The 22,166-nt window shown below is 37.4% G+C and overlaps 1 protein-coding gene across 5 annotated transcripts in view; it reads left to right on the forward strand.

The window, feature by feature from the left end:
* The window catches only part of LOC127618453 (ankyrin repeat and SAM domain-containing protein 1A-like), a 139,019-nt gene extending 116,976 nt beyond the window's left edge, over positions 1-22,043 (forward strand). For 3 of the 5 annotated variants that reach the window (XM_052090900.1, XM_052090904.1, XM_052090905.1), the window contains 10 exons: positions 1,392-1,490; positions 2,075-2,221; positions 2,410-2,517; positions 5,190-5,351; positions 5,482-5,619; positions 5,986-6,057; positions 8,723-8,809; positions 10,453-10,590; positions 14,828-15,004; positions 16,719-22,043. In XM_052090900.1, coding sequence (XP_051946860.1) covers positions 1,392-1,490; positions 2,075-2,221; positions 2,410-2,517; positions 5,190-5,351; positions 5,482-5,619; positions 5,986-6,057; positions 8,723-8,809; positions 10,453-10,590; positions 14,828-15,004; positions 16,719-16,829 — 1,239 coding nt within the window. In that variant the 3' untranslated portion in view covers positions 16,830-22,043. The remainder of the gene's footprint in view (positions 1-1,391; positions 1,491-2,074; positions 2,222-2,409; positions 2,518-5,189; positions 5,352-5,481; positions 5,620-5,985; positions 6,058-8,722; positions 8,810-10,452; positions 10,591-14,827; positions 15,005-16,718) is intronic. The other 2 variants (XM_052090903.1, XM_052090901.1) reach the window with 2 other exon arrangements.
* Positions 22,044-22,166: the final 123 nt, after the last annotated feature.

Here is a 22,166-nt window from a genome sequence, read left to right on the forward strand (position 1 = left end):
GTGACAGAATACTCAATCAGAGCATAAATATTACATACATAACTTATTACAAACTACATGATTAAATATACAGGGATTCTGGTGGGGTTTTTTTTATTTGTTGTGTATTGTTTTGTTTTTGGTTTCTTTTTTTCTTTGATTTGTTTTTTATTTTCTTGTTTCAAGTTGTTTTTGTTGTGTTTTTGGTGTTTTGTTTAGTTTTGTTTTGTTGATTTGTTTTTCTTTTGCTTGTATTTCGTGTTTTGTTTCAACAGTTGACGTTTTGATTGACTGAATATTTGTTTTGCATTGTATATATGCAAATTCTGAAAAATAGAGCAGATTCTCTCTCTTCATGGGCACGTAATGACAGATGGTGCAGGAATCGTACTGTTGTCTACACTGCCTGCAGACTGGATTGTGTAATGGATACAAACACAGAAGAACTGCATGTTGGACACTATAAATCTGCTACAGTTTACTCGTATATTTGATAGAGATCTCATAACACTGCTTGTCTCAACACTTGTTCTCACTTTGGCAAATTGTCCCATCATGCTCTGTGTTTCCAGATGTACTATGAACACTTGGTGACCCTTACGATGCAGGAACCTGTTTGAGTCAATCACAGAGATTTCTGAATCATTAGATAAATGAATAATGGCATGAGTGATCGAGTGGCCCTGATGGGGCGTGCTTGTGTCCGTTTGATGAGGCCCCACTATGGGCTCTGCACCCCAGATCGCTCTCTCATGCATCGATTGCTCAGTTTCTGCTACTGTCTTGGGTTAGGGGATATGGCATTGATCAGAGAAGAGTTGTGCAACAGACGTGTATAGTGTTGAGATGTGCCTCTCTTATCCAGTGTGTGTGTGTGTGTGTGTGTGTGTGTGTGTTTTCCTGAAAGCAGAGACAGTTTAGAGATTGCAATTGATCCTGGTGTTTTCTATCATGCTGGTCAGTACATTGAATTGAACCTTGTGTTCCTACAGACAAAAAGAAACATTGACCCGGTGGCACACTATTGATATGCTGTTGTGTATTTATGTCTAATGGATTGTTTTTTTGTGTGTGTACGTATAAACTACTGTATAGTTTTGGGACAGATTTGTCACCAAAAATGAGCTAAATCTGAAAAGACCTCCTTTTAAATTGAATTCAGTCCAATTATAAAATATATACAGTGTGTGTGTATGTATGTATGTATGTGTGTGTGTGTGTGTGTGTGTGTGTGTGTGTGTGTATATATATATATATATATATATATATATATATATATATATATATATATATATATATATATATATATATATATATATATATATATATATATATATATATATATATATGCATGTATGTATGTATGTACTTTTTTTGAATACCAAATTAATTGTGTTTGTGGGTCTGTGTAGGGAAATGACATAATGGAAGAGCAAGATCTGAGAGAAATAGGCATCATGGATCCAGGACATCGTAGGAAGATCCTGAACGCTGCTCGCTCTTTTCCAAAGGTCTGTGTCAATCTAAAATACACTCTAATAATCTAATATTTAAGCTCTTTGTGGCATTAACACAAGCCAAGATCATATATATAAGGGTGTATGTGTTTGACAAACAGATTTCAAACATTTACAAGGTTATTTCTTCAACGTCATGCACTTTTGGCACTGTAGACTTCTAGAAAGTCTTGTAAAAACATTTTTACATACACATTTATTTTCTACAAACAATGCTCAGCTGTGTATGTACATGCATCACAGGAGATTTATGTCATTTTTGTCTTTAATGCATTTTCATTGTGTAATATTACAAATCTAGATCTGGGATGAGGCTAAAACAGTAGAAATCTATACATAAAAGGCATTAGAAAAGTAACAAAAAATAAATAAAGGCCTGGTTAAAAATGTCCATGTCCATTTTAAAATGACCTTAATATAACAAAGAGTTGAAGAAACAACCACAAACATGATTTTAACCTTAACATTTTTGCCTTCAATTTTCATCATATCATTGTCATCAAAGGTAATTGTCTGTAAAACAGTATTGGGTCTGATTGTATGTATTAGTTCTCTTTATCTGGTCTTGAACTCTGCAGGTGAAAGCATTAGGCTGTGATGGCAGCACATCTCTCACTGCCTGGTTGGACGTTTTGGGTCTCCAGGAATATTTGCACAACTTCCTGTCCAGTGGCTATCGCACATTAGACTGTGTGAAGAATCTTTGGGAACGAGAGATTGTTAATGTGAGAACACAATATATGCAACCATTTACTATTCATTAGGGTTACTATACATGGGTAATATTTTCAACATGTTTATTGCCAGAAATGACTAAAGAAACGTATTTTATTTGTAACAACAATTTTCAGTACTCGGTGTGTGTTTGGGCTTTGCCTAATAAGTGCTGTCTTGTGTTTTATTTTACTTGTAGGTGTTAAAGATCACCTTGTTGGGCCACAGGAAAAGGATCATTGCATCATTAGCAGAACGGCCCTATGAGGAGCCTCCTGTCAAACCACCCCGCCTCTCGCAGATCAGGGTTAGTACAGTGTAGTTGTTGTTGACCGTAATGGTATAGATTTTAGTCACTTAGACACAATTTCATTTGATGTTAACAAAAATATAGCTCTGAAAGATAGATGTTGTTTACCATACTGTTCCAAGAACTCATCTTAAGGCCTCGGCATACTCACAGGAAAGTTGTTCTTCATTGTTCACTCAAAGACAAAAACAAGTTTGAAACAGCTGAAGAACGGGACACTGTTTGTGAACATTCAGACAGCCGCCACACCACTGTGGGAGGCATTTAGAGGAGCATTCAAATATGAGGACACATAAGATTACATGTAATACATCAGCTAATATGACATTAAAATGTCAATTATCAATGACTTCATGCCTCATTATAATTTTCACAAGATCAGTAAAAGAAGCTGTTTTCACCAAATTATTATGATTTAAAGTAATATATATATATATATATATATACACAGTAGATAATGTGTAATTTGTCATGTTTACATTGAACATCTGTAGTGCTAATGCGCTAACATGCTATATGCGGCCATAATATGCACTGATTACACTCTGTTTTTGTAATTTATAATGATAATAAGATTTGATTCCTTTTCTAGACTAATTAAAACAGAAATAATCAATGACACGTTCTTAGAGAATGTCTCTACGCGAACAGTCGTACAGATGTAGGTACATTTGCAGAAGTTCGCTAATAGCTCTGCACGCTGGTGTGTCCATGTTGACTGATCGGGAATCAGCTGTCAGCCTCAAAGATGCACCTACCGATGACAATGGCAGTATGAAGGTGTTTAGAAGATGATACAAAGATTTTCCTGAAAGTTCGCCCTGGTGAGCTGTTACAAACCACTGAAACGAACTCAAAAACACCTTCGTTTTGGCCAGATTTTGTTCTAAATGACGACAGCTGTTCGTTCTATGATTTCATCACGTAGTACACTTCTCAATCCTTTTTTGGTGTGAACACACTACTTGCATTACAAAATGCCATAAGATAATGCAAAAGTATTTGATTTGGGACACCACTAACTTTACCATTTCATTGCTTTTAGCATCTGGTTAAACTGGATTGTGGGTGGTTAATGAATAAGATGCAGAATTTTGCACAGAAATATCACGCATTAAACTGTTTAGTGAATTTCTCCATTAGGTTTTATACACACATAAAATCATATTGAAAATCCTATTTAGCCAAGCTGAGATCAAATCTTTTAAACCCTCATCTTGTTTAAATAATTAGCTTTACTTGTTTACATTTGCCAACTGAAATCTTTTTCTTTTACTCCGTTCTTCACTCAGGTTCTAGGTTGTGTCTAAAATAAACAACCTATGTTTTCTTGAGTTTTGTAGGCTGGACATTTTTGGAGAAACGAATTGTCAAATTTCCATTCAATGAACAATTGGATACAACAGTGTAACATTTTGAATGCACTGTGTACTTCACTGCCTCGTTTTCATTGGCATCAAATTAAATAAGTCATCTGTCCACTAAAGTCTGTAGTAAAGTATAGTATTCTATACTCTATTCAGTGTTTCCCTTATATTTTGCAGCGTTGCATACACGCACGTACTCACAGTGACATCACCATGTAACACGTGTCAAACTCACTTCATTTCATGTGGCCCGCGAGCTCATTTCTGAAACGTAGAATGGCAGGGGATCGGAACGTCTCACTACCCGGACCATTTATCAACACGCCTCAATGGATAGAGCAGCGTGGGTGTAGAGCAGGTGTGGTAATTTGCGCACTGGTCTCAACCGCACAGACTATTTTAACCTGTGAGATGTGCGGCGGGGATCGAGAAACCCATTTGAATCTGAATAAGTCCAAATGTCTCTGTGATGAAACTAGTTTAAAACAAACAGCTCCGACATTCTAACAGCACTGACATAGAACACAGGAGAAATATAAATTAGAAGGCTTTTCAATTCTCAGATCACAACGCTTCCAAAAATGTACTGTGGATTTAATGTAATTACACTAACTGTATTAACTATGGTAGTTTATAACTGTATTTAGACTGCAGTTTAATTACAAAAATGCCATAGTTATTTATATAGAAACCATAATTACTAACCATGGTAGTGAGGAGCCATGCATAGCTCTACCTATGGTTACCATGGTCTTATTACAAATATCATTGTAAAACTATGGATGTTATGGAAGAACTATGGTACATTTTTATAATTGTAATGGACCAAGCCATCAGTTTTCCATCTGGATAAAATATGTTCTCTTGTTATGCTCTCTAATTTTAGGAAAATGTGAGTTGTTTTGTTTGACTTCAGAATTCCAAGAGATCATTTAATCAGTTAATCTCATGAAAGGAATCTGGAAATGGGAACTTTGTCTCTCTGTCCGAATATTTCAATTTAGCCCTATAAAAGAAATTACGTTAATTTGTTCCACAGATGTTACTGTTGTTAATATCATCATTTACATCTGCATCCCAGGTTAAAATTTTGTTTGACACCCCTGTTTTAAGCTATTGCTCCACCAACGCACGTTAATACGGGTCCGGCTCATGGCCGCGTGCACAACAGCACCGCTGCTGAAAAAAATCCTAGGGGAACCACTGCTCTATCTCTTGTATATCTCTATATTTTGCCTGCTTACATGCAGGATCATTGGTGAAAAAGGTGTGCTGATCTCCTTCGTTTTGTTATGTTTTCAGTGTCAGGATCTGATATCCCAGACATCCTCTCCTCTCAGTCATTCTGACTCATACACACGCTCTATGGACCCTCTGTTGGCTGTAGGAGATTCTGGGAGGAGGAGAGGTCCTGATTCAGACTATGAATTTGCCAACCGACAACGACCCAATGACAGACCACAAGTGAGATCAGATCCTGCATTCCTGATTTCTGGTCGCTCTGATCAAATGTCAACTCATTTTGTAGGCATGGTCCATATAAACGCACTTTTACTAAAAGTTTATTTGACTTTTTATTCCTTCATTCCTAAAGGAGAGATACAAGGAATGTCAACGGGAACCTCGATTGACCTTGCGACCCCCAAGTCTGGCAGCACCGTGCAACCCGGTCCAGAACTGGCACCACCAGCCAGAGAAGCTCATCTTCGAATCGTGCGGTTACGAGGCCAATGTAATAATATTTTTTTATTCAAACAGCCACACTCACAAAGAGTGAGTTGCCCCCACTGATAGCGGTAAGGAGTTATACAAATCAAGAAAAGCCACAAATTTACCTGGCACAATTCCCAATCTTGTAGGCCAGTTCTGGAATGTTATTGATGGTAATTGTTATCACCAAAGAAATAATATTCATTAAAAAAATATATATTTATTTTTTACCTAAGAAAGTAAGTCATACAAGTTTGGAATGCCTTTATATGCTCATAAAATCCTATTTATTTGAGGAAAGATTAAATCTTGTTTAGATAATGTGATTTATTTTTCCAACCTGTGATTTACTGAAATCTCTTTCTCTGTTCTTTCACCTGTTCTGCAGTATCTCGGCTCAATGCTGATTAAGGAACTCAGAGGAACAGAGTCAACGCAGGATGCCTGTGCTAAAATGAGGGTAGGTGTTAGAGTCTCCAGCCAATGAGAGCTCAGGTCTGCTGTGAGAAGTCACGCCAGGACACAGAGAATATCAAAATGAGCTTTATTGCCAAGTGTTGCAATTGTCAAAATGGCTTGAGGGTAAAAACTGTTCAGTTTTCTGTAGCTCAGTGCACTTTAGAACTAGCCAGAGGGCAACAGTTCAAAGATGGATTTGGCAGGGTGTGTGGGGCCCAGAGTGATTCTACCTGCACATTTCCTCACTCTGGAGACGTACAGGTCTTGGAGGGTGGGCAGGGGTGGGCACCAATAATCTTCTCAGCAGTCCAGACTGTCCGTTGTAGTTTCCTTCTGTCTGATTTGGTGGCTGAACCAAACCAGACAATTATAGATGTACACAGGACAGACTCAAGGACGGCCAGGTAGAACTGTGTCAGCAGCTCCTGTGGTATATTTTGGAATGGATAGCAGCACTGTCAGGGAAAATGCCACCCATGCGAGTCGTCCACAGGACACTAGCGCAAAAAAAGTGAGTTTCATAATATATACGTCAGAAAAAGGGTTTTCTAACAAGATCTGTGCAAAAGGTAGAAAATGGGTTTTCTTTATCTCTTGCCCTGTTGTGTTTGTGTGAAACAGACTGCAGCTTTACACTTTAAAGGCTGTGTCTTGATAAGCAGACCTTTACAATAGCATGTAAACCGTTAAATGATTAACAAGAACTGTTGACTCAGCCAATCAATGCATTGATGCAGCTGGACTAAGCAGTCCCATCAGTCAGGCCATGGTGGTACACTTTTAATGAAAAGACTCAGCTTAAGCAAAAACAATATATTAATGTTAAAATACTTTCTCCTATTCCAGTTTTATATGCAAAGACAACTATAAGTAAGCCATTGGTTGTTTTCTGAAAAATCCGGACACGGCAACATTGACTCAAACACTGGCATGATTTGGGGGCTGGGCAATCTGTTTGATCTGACCAATGGCAGATGGGGACATTTTCTGGAATCTTTTTTATTATTAAACGGTCCAAAAAAATACAAATTATATTTTGCATTAATGAAAATGAAAACCATCTAATCAAGTGCCAATGATTTAAAAAAAATTAAATATGCATACAACTTCTGACCTGTAGTTTGTGTGTGTGTGTGTATGTGTATATATATATATATATATATATATATATATATATATATATATATATATATATATATATATATATATATATATATAACTCCATAAAACAAGAAACATCCCCAGGACACTGTATTTTAAAGATAATTTTGTAAAAATCCAAATAACTTTACAGATCTTTATTGTAAAGGGTTTAAACAATGTTTTCCATGCTTGTTCAATGAACCATAAACAATTAATGAACATGCACATGTGGAACGGTTGTTAAGTCACTAAAAGTTTACAGACGGTAGGAAATTAAGGTCACCGTTATAAAAACGTAGGATACCAAATTGACCTTTCTACTGACTCGAAATATGCCCAGGGTCTCTGCTCATCTGCCTGAACGTGCCTTAGGCATGCTGCATGGAGGCATGAGGACTGCAGCTGTGGCCAGGGCAATAAATTACAATGTCCATACTGTGAGATGTCTAAGACAGCGCTACAGGGAGTCAGGAAGGAGAGCTGATCATCCTCGCAGTGGCAGACCATGTGTAAAAACACCTGCACAGGATCGGTACATCTGAATATCACACCTGCGGGACCGTTACAGGATGGCAACATCAACTGCCCGAGTTGCACCAGGAACGCACAGTCCCTCCATCAGTGCTCAGACTGTCTGCAATAGCCTGAGATGGGCTGGACTGAGGGCTTGTAGGCCTGTTGTAAGGCAGGTCCTTACCAGACATCACTGGCAACAATGTCACCTATGGGCACAAACCAACCTTCGCTGAACCAGACAGGACTGGCAAAAAGTGCTCTTCACTGATGAGTCGTGGTTTTGTCTCACCAGGGGTGATTCGCTTTTATCGTCGGAGGAATGAGCATTACACCGAGGCCTGCACTCTGGAGCGGGATTGATTTGGAGGGTCCTTCATGGTCTGGGTGTGTCACAGCATCATCGGACTGAGCTTGTCATTGCAGGCAATCTTATCACTGTGCGTTACAGGGAAGACATCCTCCTCCCTCATGTGGTACCCTTCCTGCAGGCTCATCCTGAAATGACCCTCCAGCATGACAATGCCACCAGCCATACTGCTCGTTCTGTGCGTGATTTCCTGCAAGACAGGAATGTCAGTGTTCTGCCATGGCCAGCAAAGAGCCCAGATCTCAATCCCATTGAGCACATCTGGGACCTGTTGGATCGGAGGGTGAGGGCTAGGGCGTTCCCCCAGAAATATCCGGGAACTTGCAAGCGCCTTGGTGGAGAGTGGGGAAACACCTCACAGCAAGAACTGTCAAATCTGGTGCTGTCCATGAGGAGATGATGCACTGCTGTACTTAATGCAGCATTATATCATTATAATGAAAATATAGGGGTGTGATAATTTGTCCTGAAAATAATGCCGCAATTCAAGAAAAATTTGTAGTGATAAAATAGGCTTCCTTTTACTGTATGCTAAATATAATTTCTTATTTATTTTTTTGTTTTGGCCCGGACATGTTCTTAAGGCAAACCTGTTAGAAATATAGCACAATCTTTCTGTCTGTCTCTCTCTCTTTCTTAGAGGTCAACCGAGCAGATGAGGAAGATCCCCATGATTGTCCTCTCCATCACATACAAGGGTGTGAAATTCATTGATGCTGCCAATAAGGTGATGACATCATCTGCTGCTCATCCTCCATTCACCTTAGACAGACAGATAAACTGCCGTTCATTAAACTGAAAGCCTTCTGGCTTTGATAGTGAGGTGTCGTCTTATCACGTCAAAAGTGATAAACAGGCACTCTGAGGAATTCAGATGTATTGGCCACTCCTGAGGTCTTTGTCTCTGTAGTTTTCTCGTTGTTAAATGTCACAGGTATCTGAATGGTGCTTGATTTTATTAACAGATTACTGTGTGCACATACAAATGGTTTAGTGCAGAGGCATTACTAAAATGTGATATTTTTTCAATGTAAGAAACGGTGATTTAAAATAATTGAAATGAAGCTAAAAGCCAAAATTATATAATGTTTTTGCAGTTAATAAAATAAAAGGAATGTTCAGGGTTCAATACAATTTAAGCACTATTAGTCATAAGACAAAATAATTTCAGCTCATCTCTCCGTTTGTAAAAAAAAAACAAGAAAAATCATGTTTGCAGTAATGCAATTACTACAGGTTGGTGGAATAAAAATGGTACTTCATCTAGTTATGTTTATATGCTTAAAATATAGCAGCCTAATATCTATTGCCCAATATTTATAGCTTTGGTGCTGCTGGTTTTCAGACTGTCCCTTACCACACTCCAATGTTTTTGCACGTTTTAGCACAATATGAGGACTTTTCAGATGTTCCATTACACACTATAGGCACAATTTTCACCTAATATCAAGGTTAAATTAATTATCTTGAACAATTTAGTGGTGACGCCATCAGACCAGCTTAAAGACAGGACAAATCGCGCCCGTATTGATTCAATACAGAGGTTATCATTTCATCTTTAAATACGGTAAGATCCTGTAGAAGTGGAATGTGTGGCAACCCTTCTTGGGACTGACTAGCACAGTAATCCATGGAGCTACTGCATTCAACGCTACGTAAAGAGACCTTGTCCAAAAAGAACGATTCGTAGCATTGATGGATTATTGTGATTGGACATCTTATAATTTTGTCCGAGAAATGCAATCTTACGATTGTTTACGTAAACCTAGAGATATTTACATGACTCGACAATAGAGGTTACTATTGCACCAAGCATTGCAAATGTACAGTACTATCCTTCTAATTGCTAATTTGTACTCATGATAGAAAAGATCTCGTGACCCAGCAGACAGTGATTCGCAACCCACTTTTGGGTCATGACCCAGTGGTTAAGAAACCCTGATCTAAAGTCAGTAACCTGGTAATGTATGCACAATAAACGCAATGATACTAGGAAATTATTTTTTACACAGACAACTCCACCCAGTGATCCATAACAAAAAGGTCATCCACCAGGAACAGTATTCCCACTGATAAAATGATAGATTAGAGGATTAGATTTTATAACACAAATAAAACATGTTTGTTCCACACACACAAATTATTTCAAGTTATTCAACACAATTTGTGCTGCATGTTTCTGCTTCTATTCTAAGAGTTCCATTGTAAGTGCATTACAAAAAAACTATTTGTGTTTGTTTTTACAAAATGAGGGACAAGCATACTTCAGATGGTTTATTGAACCTAGAACATGTCTTAACAGAATTCAGTGATTATAAAATGTCAGTTTTTAGTGTTTCGCTAAAGTCATTTTTTGTGTTGTGTTTGCAGAATATCATTGCAGAACATGAGATCAGGAACATCTCATGTGCAGCTCAAGACCCTGAGGACCTCTGCACGTTTGCTTACATCACTAAAGACCTGCAGAGCAGCCATCATTACTGCCATGTCTTCAGCACTGTAGACGTGGTGAGTAATGATGTCTGTATACAGACACATAATCACACTGCATGCAAGAGATAAAAACTAAGGTTCCCTTTTGTAGGAACTCAAGTTGCGTAATCGCATTGGGCCCTGAGTGTCATGTGGTCTGAAGCCCTTGAGCAATCACGTCAGTTTATTGGTTGGTGGTGCTTAAGCGACACCCCTAGGAAGCTACGTCACAGGATCAATAAAAGTTCTCACTTTGGCTCGATCGATTCAGATTTTCTGTTCTTCAGTGCACAAATTTGTGATTCCAGTCAGAACAGACATGTCTCAGGCTCGGGGCTGCATTTGGCACCCCCGGCCAGACCTTGTGGAAGTTATGGTTTTGGCCCCTCCACGGGCCCTCTTTTGAATGATGTATTATCCCCTATTGTGGTTGATACTATTCTGAATGCTTGAGCTCCATCAACTAGAAAGCTTTATATGTTCAAGTGGCTTATTTTTGCTTCTTTGCGAAACAGTGCAATGTACATTGCAAGGTGAAAATCCAGGTGAAAATCCAGTACACTGGTACACAGTACACTAGTACAGTGCTGGAGTTTTTGCAAGAGCGTTTTGGGGCCATGGTTTCCCCAGCAATGCTTAAAGTCTATGTTGCCACTATAGCAGCTGAGCATGCGCTTTACAATGGAGTCTCTGTCGGGAGACATTCTCTTGTCTCTCATTTTATGCGTGGTGTGCGCAGGCTTAGACCTTTTCGTCCCATCTGCGTTCCATTATGGGATTTATCTGTTGTTTTAGAGGCGCTTTCGGGTGCTCCATTTGAGCCCTTGGCAACAGTAGCTGATAAGTTTCTGACTCTTAATACGGCCCTGCTAGCAGCATTGGCATAATTTAAAAGGGTGGTTGATTTGCATGTACTTTGCAAGTTAGTTAGCATTTAATTATTTGCAATTAGCATTGTTTTCCCTGCTGTCTGCGATCCTATCAGAACAGACCTATGATCCATTTTCAGGTCAAGACCCATTAGTTAAAACAAAACACTGGACTACAGTCCTTGATTATGCAAAGATGAGTCTCTCTCTGTTTGTCTTTCTGATGCGTGGTGTGTAGTGGGCCATGTGCCAGTTTTCTGATAGGACAACAAAGAGTTTTATATTTGAAGTTGTGAGCAGCAGCCCATTAAAATTGCATTTACCATACTGCTGTATCTGAATGATACAGACATAATCTCAGATCTATCATTGTTTTGCATATTTAAAGTCAGACTCAAATCCTCTGGGTGCACTAAATGCGTTATAACAACAGTTAATAAATTAAAGTTAAGAATGTCCTCTGTGCAGTCATGGCAATATTTTACTTAATTTGGATATTCAAAGCTGATATGTCTGCTCTAAATTCTTGAAATCAATCTTTCTATCTAATGTCTGCATAGGCAGCAACCTTCTAAAGCCCAAAGTATACTCAAGTTTGACAAGTATGCTAGCATATGCATGCATTTGAACACTCTTGCCTTTTAAAGTGCACTCCATTTGACCATGTGCACTCTGACTGCAATGAGATACTGGACTGTTTCTCTTTAGGAGTTTAGATACTTAAATGTATTTATAGTTTTTCAGACTCGAGTTATACAAATGCAGATATCTCCTGACTTCCGCTCTTAGCTTGCACATCCACTGTTGATTTTTTTTCACCTTCTTTCAATCATCTTTTTGCACTAATTTGTGACAGCAACGACAACTTGAGCCTCATTAGTGCAAACAATTAGAGGCACATGTGAACAGAGTAAGCATACACTGCTGATGTTGACATTTTTGTCACTAGCCCTGTACGCATAAACTAGTGTACACATAAACATTACGCAACTATTCTTTGGGCTTAAGGAAGCAAAACCATCATGGAACCTCACAAGTGATTGATTTGAAATGCTTTCCTTAATTTAACTGCGCAAGAGACTTTACTCACTATTGATTCCAATAAAGTTTGATGGTAGCATTGTTGCTAAGCTAACTATTTGATACTCTAATAAGCAAAACCATGCATAGCATACACAAAGTTTGTGTAACAGAGCATTTCTAATTACATTGATTTCGTTTTAGCAATGCATTTCAATATATTTATAATTTTGAGAGTGTTCATATTTTTAAACTCAAGTTTGTCACGATGCATCTTGAGTGTCACACACATTAAAAGTTTAATTGCAGTCTGACTAAAACAATAATTCATCTTTTAAAAATGGCATGTAAACTGTCAGATTTTTTGAGAAGTCAGACTAATAGACCTAGGTAATACTATTGTAGCTCAACTTTGTCCAGCATTACAGTATACAACTTAATCTGATTATAACTGGCCATTCTGTTGTGCACATGCTTCGAAAGACAGGTGACACATGACTGGATTTGCCAGCAGCCATATATGTTTATACAGAATCGTCCTGTATTTAAGGAAACAGAATTCTGTTCTGTATTAAATTTGTGACACAGGTTTTTTTTTTTTTTTTTTTTTTATTATTATTTTGGCACTGCTGAGACATGTCAGTAGTTGTTGGCATTGAAATCATCTTCACATTAAATTGTCAATGTTAAAATTTACTGATTGGAATAGAAAACAAACCGAGAAATGGACCTGAAGAAAGACACTACTATTGTTACTACACTTGACAGTAGCGGGGAAAGATCGAGGAAGATCAGTGACATTTTGCACACGACTTCTCTCATGTTTCACGTCAAAAACAGGAGAATATAAATTGCACCATTTTGTAAAGAATATTACATTCGAGTACACGGTCATTTTTTCCCAACATTGTGATTCCGATATTATTACATAACGTAGCAGTAATACACAAGTAAACACCCCTATTCATGGAATGGCATTACATTGCATATGTCAGGGATTGTTCTGAAAAAAAAAAAAGAGAGAAACTCTGCCAAATGACAGTGAGAAAAACTGCTGCACTTTTCATACAGAGCAGTGCAGGTTTAGTTAAAACACTTTACATTAAAAACTCTAAATCTTTTAGTACAATATATTAAGTTAAGCATTTTTCAAGTTAATCGTTTTCGAATGTACCATCAATCAAGTCAGTGAATCGCAAAATAAAATGCTTTGTATTGGGCTGGTAGAAAGTTGGGAGCCATATGTATTTAACCCGGTGTATTTTTCGTCCTTCAAAAATTGTACTAACCATTGTGTCATGTATACTGTGACAGACAGATGAACAATAGCTCGACTATGCAAAAAACGCAGTATATCGATTATTACTGCACATGTAAATGTACTGTGTGATGGATACATATTATGCTCCCTTAGAATCTGGCCAAAACGAGTGCTTTCATTGGCCACATCCACAGTGATCTGTAAAGACGTATCAATTTCGCTACAATTATGCACCTCATCCACACTAGTACGGCCTTTCGATTAGAAAACACTCCATTACCACATCCTTTTGAAAATGATGACATTAGGAAATTGAGCTTTCAAACAAAAATGAATTAGTGTGGATGTGGCCTTTGAAGGCAGCATTATGTTGCAGCCTATTGTCTGGAACAGCCTTCACGTTTGGAGTGCATCTTTGATGCCTTAAACTGTAGTCTAGCTAGGCTCAGTTGGTTTTGGAACAAAGCTATACTCCGTAGTCAGTAGGAGAATAGTAGATGTTCTCTGAGTTTGTCAGAAGCCTAGCAGACACAAAGACTACACACTGTCTCAACCTTCTGGATCTTCTAAAGCTTGTTTTATCAAAAGAAGAACAACAAATAGACAGAAGTTACGAGTCCTTATTTTCTGAGGATTTCGATGAGTATGGTCACTGTTGTGGTGTTAGTTTGGGTTTTAGTTTCGCCCCAGGTGTGAAAAGAAAAAACAAATACAAACACCAAACAGATTTAATATCTGGTCCTCCTCACACAGAGATTAAAAGCATTATTTGAGAAAAAATATCTTCTCCACAGGGGTATCTAGAACTGTTCTGGTGTTCCTTTACAGAGTTCTTGACTCAACAGTGTCTAATATGCAATTATATGAAGTGCTGGCTCTTTATTACATTACTTTCCATAACTAAGCTTGTTATTAGACACTTTATGAATTATTATGCCTCTTAAGTGCAATATAATGACAGAGGCTTGTGTAGTTTATTGATGTATGATTCTGTTGATGGGGCTATTAAAGGAAACTAAGAAGATGGATTGTAATGGTCATGAGAACTCTATGATCATTTCTTAATAGTGAATTAAGCACACTGTCATCATTGTTAATTACTCTGTCTCCGCCTCCCTGCCAGAATCTGACCTATGAGATCATTCTGACGCTCGGACAGGCGTTTGAAGTGGCCTATCAGCTGGCACTGCAGGCCCAGAGGACCAGACAGCAGCAGAGTGCGGCGGGAGGGGCGGAAATCATCGAGACCAAGAGCAGCAGACCCGTCCCCAAACCACGAGGAAGTATGCGCAAGTCAGGGGTGAGAGTTAACGCACTTACATAGTCTCAGCCTTAAGGCCTTTGCACACCAGATGCAACGTGATAATGTGAAACGTATCGCAGACGAATGGTCAGTGTCTGTAATGAAAATTTGCTTTGGTGTGCAAAGGCCAATAGATGGCACCAAAATCAATTGACTGGCTTATTCTTAATTCAGAGTGCAGTGCTTTTTATCAGTCTGCCAGTAAGCCATTCTTACACATTTTTACAAGGTAGTGCTTCCTAGGATAAACTTGTCGCTGGATTTGAAGCTTTTGAGGTTCAAGGGTTTGAAAGATATTCAACAGTTGATAGTCAGATGGTCGATATGTAAACATTCAAGTTACATCTTATCTGTGGAAGCCATTGATTTTGTTCTGAAATGACGCTGAGTGTGTGGGACCTGTATCTGGGGGCTAAGAGAGATCGATCTTGCAGTCGTATTGTCTCATGGCTTGTAAAGTTTTAATGAGGCCTGCAAAATAATACCCAAAGGTCCAATTCACTCACAAGAATTGTGGTGTTCGTAACCCCATAGATCAGTCTGTTATAGATGAATAATTACTGTAGCATGTGTTTAGATGGCTACATTAGCCTTGTATTACAAACATTGTCTCATGTTTGTTGAAAGATTCTGTGTCTTTCTCTTAGATTTAAGAGGGCTCAACCAAAGAAACGGAACTTATTCTCACATACAGTGCTGTCCAGCCCTCTGCTGGTTCTTTAAAAAAATCACAAATTAAAATTAAGCTTTGTATTTCCCACAATATCTTTTCCTCTTTGGACAAACATACCATGGATTATTTTTTCCAAACTTCTACATTACAAAGTGCAGATTTTTTTTATATGTTATTATTGCCTTGAGACACAATATAGTCTTAAGGCTTTTTCACACCACCTTAAAATTTTGAAACGTGTGCAACATAAGTGAAACAATATATTGTTTTGTTGATATGACACCTTTAGACCCTCATGACTGTGTGAAGTTTAATTTATTTATTTCATATTTATTTTATTTTTAATTATTCCTTTTTTTTTTTTTTTTTTTTACTTTTTATGAAAAGATACATTTTGTTTGTCAAATGGAGTAACCACATAAATATTCTTGATATAGTATTCTCAATATACAGGATATATATTTTCTGGAAAAATGTTACAGAACTTTTGAAATGAATAATCAAGTTATATACACATGTGAATTCAAGGCGCAAGTAAAGTATTTTAATACCTTTTAATTTATGGCTACAACACAGGACATTACATTATTTTTATTTTTTTTTTTGTAGAAATAAATGTTTCTCAAAAAAATGTATAAGACCAGCATGGACACAAATATAACATTTCTATGAACTTGATATGTTTTGAAATAGATTTATAAATATTTCAAATCTTCCTTTTTGTGTAATTCCTTTATTTCAAATAAATGCCACTTGGTTTGATATTTTGTTCTCTAATGCAGGATATTCAATCATAAAATGCGACTTAAGTGTCCAAATATCTTGGGCTTTTTCTTACATTTTATATTATATTCTCAATACAGTGAGTCTTTAACTTGTTTAACAGAATGCTCTTCCAAATGAAACCTCATAGCGATGTCTAAATGTCTTAACTGAAATACAAAGATAACAAAAATTATGTCAGCTGCATCATAGCCTGATGTGTGGTATTGATGGCTCTTGTGTGCAACTGACAGCTCTTGCATCATGTTGTTTCAGGTAGAGGCAATGGATGTGGACGCACATGGTCAGAGCAGTACTGAATGGATCCTGGACTCCAAAGATCCAAAACGCACTGTTAGCACCAAGTACGAGACCACCATATTCTGATTGGATGTTCCTCTGCTCCTCCGTGTCCCCTCCCCTTACACCTTTCCTTTTGCTCTGTGCCTTCACTCTCTAGATAGACTTTGACCTCCCCTCATCGACATGACTGAACTCCTCATTCCTTGCTCTCCTCTGCACATGGAAGCCACATCTCCTTTTTCCTGTTCTTTTCTCTTCATCTGTCTTGCACAGGCTGAAGTCTAGTTTCTACAATCATTTGATGAGGTCCTACTCGACTGAAACAAACACTTTCTGAGCAAACACCTTTTCCTCATTGTCTCTCTGTTCCTCTAAGAACCTTTCAGATTCTCTGTCCTGAAATAGCCTTTTCAGTTCTTACAGGTATACCGCTCATTTTAGGAGCATCTATCAACTTGAGTCTAATTACAACTGGTCATTTATTTCCTTCTGCCCACTTGGTGGCCGAATCAACCATTTTTGACCAGGTTCAGATCCTGGACGAGCCCCCAAATATAAGCCTCCTGCTGCTTTTTACACACAGGGCAATTATGGCCAGATTTTCTACAGTAGAAACAAATGTGTTCAGGCATAATTAAATCAAGCACTGATGTGTACCAGAATGTCTCTGCTTTCAAATATAAAGAAAAAAAAAGTTACATTTCCTACTCCATGCCAACAAACTCTCCCTCCATCATCCTTAATGATATTCTTTTTTTCTCTTAATGTTTTTTCTTTCTTTTCCCCCTCTTCACTGATGCTTGTCTCTCAGGCTGCGACCACAGTGAGGTACTGCTGAAAAATCCATTCACGTACTCTTCCCCTCCTTCAGTTTGAGCTTAAACTACTGGACTATACTAAACATGCAGCATGAGATGAAAAGAATTGACACCACCAAGGACATTGTGACATTTAGCATTTTTTGTTGTTGTTTTGTTACAGTCTGACCTCTTCTAATTTTTCCCATTGGCTGTCAGGACTAAGTGGGATTTCATTAGTTCTCTCTTTTTTTTAATTTTTTTTATTTTCCTATGCACCTCTGTACAGTGATATGATCTCACTGTATTTTATGTCCAGATGAGATGATAGTCAGCTGGTAGATTCTACCTTAAGTACACTAGGAGATAATTGAGTTGGGGAATGAATTGCCTCACTGCAAATGTACATTTGCTGCCAAAAATGTATTTGCGATTAGCACTGTGATCTAAATTAGCATGTGTTCTCTTAAGTCTGAGTTAGCACACCAGGCTGGGCCTACATGTCTGAACCAAATCAGAAAGATGTTTCAGAACAGGAGTCCTGCTCAATATGTGTTTGATGTTATGGCATCATAGTGAACATAACATTTAATTATTATTTTAGGCATTATCAAGTGATACTTTCAGAATGAGCATCATATAATCAGTGATGTTGTGAACCCCGTTTCACACAAGATTGTCACGGCACATCTTCCGGAGATGTGGCTTAGAAATGCTGTTTTGTCTTTTGTTTTCCTGGATTTGAAGATGGAAATATGATCAGATTTACAAATCTTATCTCTTATGCCGATTGCCCAATCAGAATCAAGTATTCCAAATAGAGGTGAATTAATTTAAAACAATAATTAAAGTATACTCTTTAACAATTCAAATCATTATATGTTTTTATAAAATGTGGTATTACCATACCTAACATTAAGAGTGCAGAATCAAAGGATTGATATGATTATGTGTAGTAACTTTCATTGGGTATACTAGCTTAGCATGCTAATCAGTTGGCATTCTAACTAAAAGTGAACTGAAAACATAAAAGAAAGAAATGTTTAATGCTTCTGTGATATCAAGTGATATTAACAGTAGGTGTACATACCAAAATAACATCAGAAAGATTAATTTAAAAAATTGGGTAAAATCTGATTTCATATTGAATTGTATTATGATGTTAAGATTACATTCATCAACTGGCTAAGTAGTATTTGTAATCGGGCACTAAAGAGATTACCAGAAAGTTTGTTCACCTTATGGAATAACTTTAGGCTCAAAAGGGGATAAGTTTTGCAGGGGAAAATGATTTGTCTTTCCCTACTATATTATCCATTTTAAATGATATTAGCACGTTTACATAATCCCAAATTTTATCTATTTGTTTTAATCCATGTACTGTATATGTGTCTCTCCCTGTAGCTGACCATTGTGTTGGATGCCAAACAGAAAAAGTTTGGATGGCAAGACAGCATGGATGAAATATCACCTTTTTAATGTGTGTGTTCATACAGAAATATGTAAGTGTCGGAAGACTACTCACACCTGCAGCTGTCCTTCCATTCATCACCTGGTTTTGCCTTTATACACACAAACAGACACTGGCCAAAGAGAGAAAAACTGTCCTGCCCACTATCCGACTCATAAGCTAGTTAAACACAGTCCACTAGTTTAAACCTATCCTCCGAAAACATAGCTTTTATCAGATTTGTATCTTCAGATCAGTTCAAAGACTTATTTTACAAACACTGGAAAACACACCACAGTCACTGTATTTTCTCACAATAACAAGAGCCAGTGTTGAGGTCATCTTTCCTTTGATATCTTTTGAGTTTTTTATTTTCATAGTGAAACGATGCAGTCTACACACTTGTTTTGTCTGTGATGGGAATTTAAACCAATGGTCTTTCATCTCACAAAGTGTAAATGCGTTTATTTTGTCTGGTAACTTAGAAAAAAAAAACCGTTTAAGTTAGAAACACTGATCAAAGTTCAGCAAAACACTGATGAGTGAGTACAGTATTGTATTCAATTAAGATTAAATCATCCTTAAGTAGAGATGTTTAATTCTATCAGTATTTCAAGTCAAGTGACCGACAGGCTTTGGTGAAATGTTTATGCTAAATTAATTGTAGGTCAGGGCAAGACAACTCAACTTTATGAATTATGATTTCGATTTTAAGGAAAGGTATATTACAAATGTCACAGAAATAATCTGAATTCCAAATTAATGGGACATACTATGTGATGTAACTTCATATGGCACACTATAACAATAACTTTATGATGCATGAGAATGGTACAGTCAAGATCCTGGTACTTTTAGTGACACGTAAATGTATACTGTGATTTCTAATACAAAATTATAGAAGAGTTAATGTGACACTACAAACAACAGTGAGTTGTTTTATGTGTAGAAGTTCTTAATCAAACTGTTTGTTTTTCTTTTATTGATTAAGATGCAGAAAGCAGGGTTTGCTAAAAGAAAAGTTCAAATGTCAAATTAACATTCTGACTAGGGGTTGCATAGACTGGTCAGACACTGTCAGACTGAAGTCGACTAGTCGCTTTCCACCTGATTTACAAAATGCATCTGTAGGAAATACAGCAGGTGTCGGATTTCCAAAGTGTAGGATGGCAAGGAAAGACTCATTCAAATGAATGAGGAAAGCTCTACCTGATTTGTTTGGGTTGGCTTTAGGAGTTGGGTTATAGTTTCTCTGACCAATCAGGTAGTGCTTTCCTTGTGAATATTACTGAATCGTCCAATCAGTTATTACTTTAGTCATGCATATAAATGACTCTTTTCCAGACATACTACGTTTCGGAAACTTGTGAGTGGGTCTGGAGGCTGATGGCTCTACACTGAAAGAGCGAAGTTGTCTAAATGTACTTTGTTGAAGATTACATGCTAAAGTAACCTCCAATATATTCAAAGCAGACTTCAAATATAGCAGAAAAACTAGTGCTATGCATTATTTAAAAAGGCACCCACTAGCGCTGATTAGTGATTTTCAGCATGGTCAACACGACTTTGTGTATTTAAAAATCTACCTTGGTTGCTTTTCGGCAACAATTAGAAAAGCGCTTCAAGTTGGAGTTGATGACATGACAGAATGCATCCCCATCCTGCACGCTAGATCCTGTGTCTGCCCTAATCATCTGTACAAGCTGTTGCAAGAGGAGGGGGAACCGCTTGCAGCTACAGGTAGTCCAGGCTACACTAAAATATGTTCAGACACACTCAAGTTATCTTTTAGCTCCGTCACAGCTTGACGTATTCCTACATATTGTTGCACGTTTTTAATAAAAAGGTACTTACGAGGAGATAACATAATGGTTGAAGTTTATTCCATCCGATCCGTTAACATACAAAACAACACCGTCGCTTATAATTTTATAAAAACTTATAGGAACCCAGGCATACACTAGCTGGCTATCTAATGCCTGATGACATGTAGCTACTTTGCAATTTAACATAAAACTAGCAATATCTCATCCCTAACAAAAAAAAAAAATCTAAACTAGCTGCAACTTTTCTGCTCTTTTTCACATGCAAATGAGCTTTCAATTCACCACAAATTTTTGCCAGACGTTTGTAGCTCTTTGCCGGTGGTGGTGAACCTCCGGAAAACCTATGGCAACAATGGACAATTTGCAGCAAGTTTGCCGCAAAGCTCATTTGCCTGTGATAATGATCAGTGGCAAGTTTGCAGCAAATTTGCCATGAACTCTTGATTTTCATAAGAGATTACATTGTAGCGGATGTAGATCTTTCTGTTGCATACTTCAATATTAAATGGGTAGGGGAGTGGAATTTCTGGCTTCATGACTATTTGAATTTGACTCAACTAGTGGATTTGGCTAGTCGACTATTAAAAATCAGTAGTCGTGCAACCCCGAGTTCTGATATAAACAAACGTATGCTTAAGTGTGTAGATAATTAATACATACATTTGACATGTATGAGGGGTAATATTCCTGTAAGCATTCAGCCCTAGTTTATACGATTTTTAAGTCTGGTACTTTTCTTTTGAATTTCCATTTAATTTTGAACACGGTACATTATTACAGTGCTAAATACAAGCCGATGCTAATGCTAGCACCTGTAACAGCAGCGTTTGCACAACTAATCAAAGTAGGGAATACAATGGTGACATTTCTAGTTAAATTCATGGCTAAGTGATTGAAATATAAACAATATTGGATTGTAAAATAATCTTGGGTGGTCTGTCTTTTGATACTTGAATGATTCTGCTTTTATAGATATCGCTATATATATGTATATGTATGTACTGTATGTATTTTTTTCTTTACTTTTGGGTCATGTATTTGTCATATCTAGAGAGGAGTCTTTTTAAGGTTCAACATATCATAATGTTTGCAACTGAGCATGAAACTGACAATGGTATCTCTGAGAGACCTTGCCACTGAATCCAAGAGAACAATTGTAAATAATCTTGGGCTTCCAGTCTTTTTTATGATTATTATTTTTCATAATTGTACATCTAATAAATGAAGAGATGTTAAACAATATGTCCTGTCCTCTTTTTTCAAAAATGTTGCGGCAAAAGATCATTAAACAGTGGCGTTTAAATTCTTCAGTCCATATTAAAAATTTGGGATATAATATCACATTTTT

The sequence above is a fragment of the Xyrauchen texanus genome, chromosome 25, assembly GCF_025860055.1.
Source record: "Xyrauchen texanus isolate HMW12.3.18 chromosome 25, RBS_HiC_50CHRs, whole genome shotgun sequence".
In the NCBI taxonomy this organism is placed as follows: Eukaryota; Metazoa; Chordata; class Actinopteri; order Cypriniformes; family Catostomidae; genus Xyrauchen; species Xyrauchen texanus.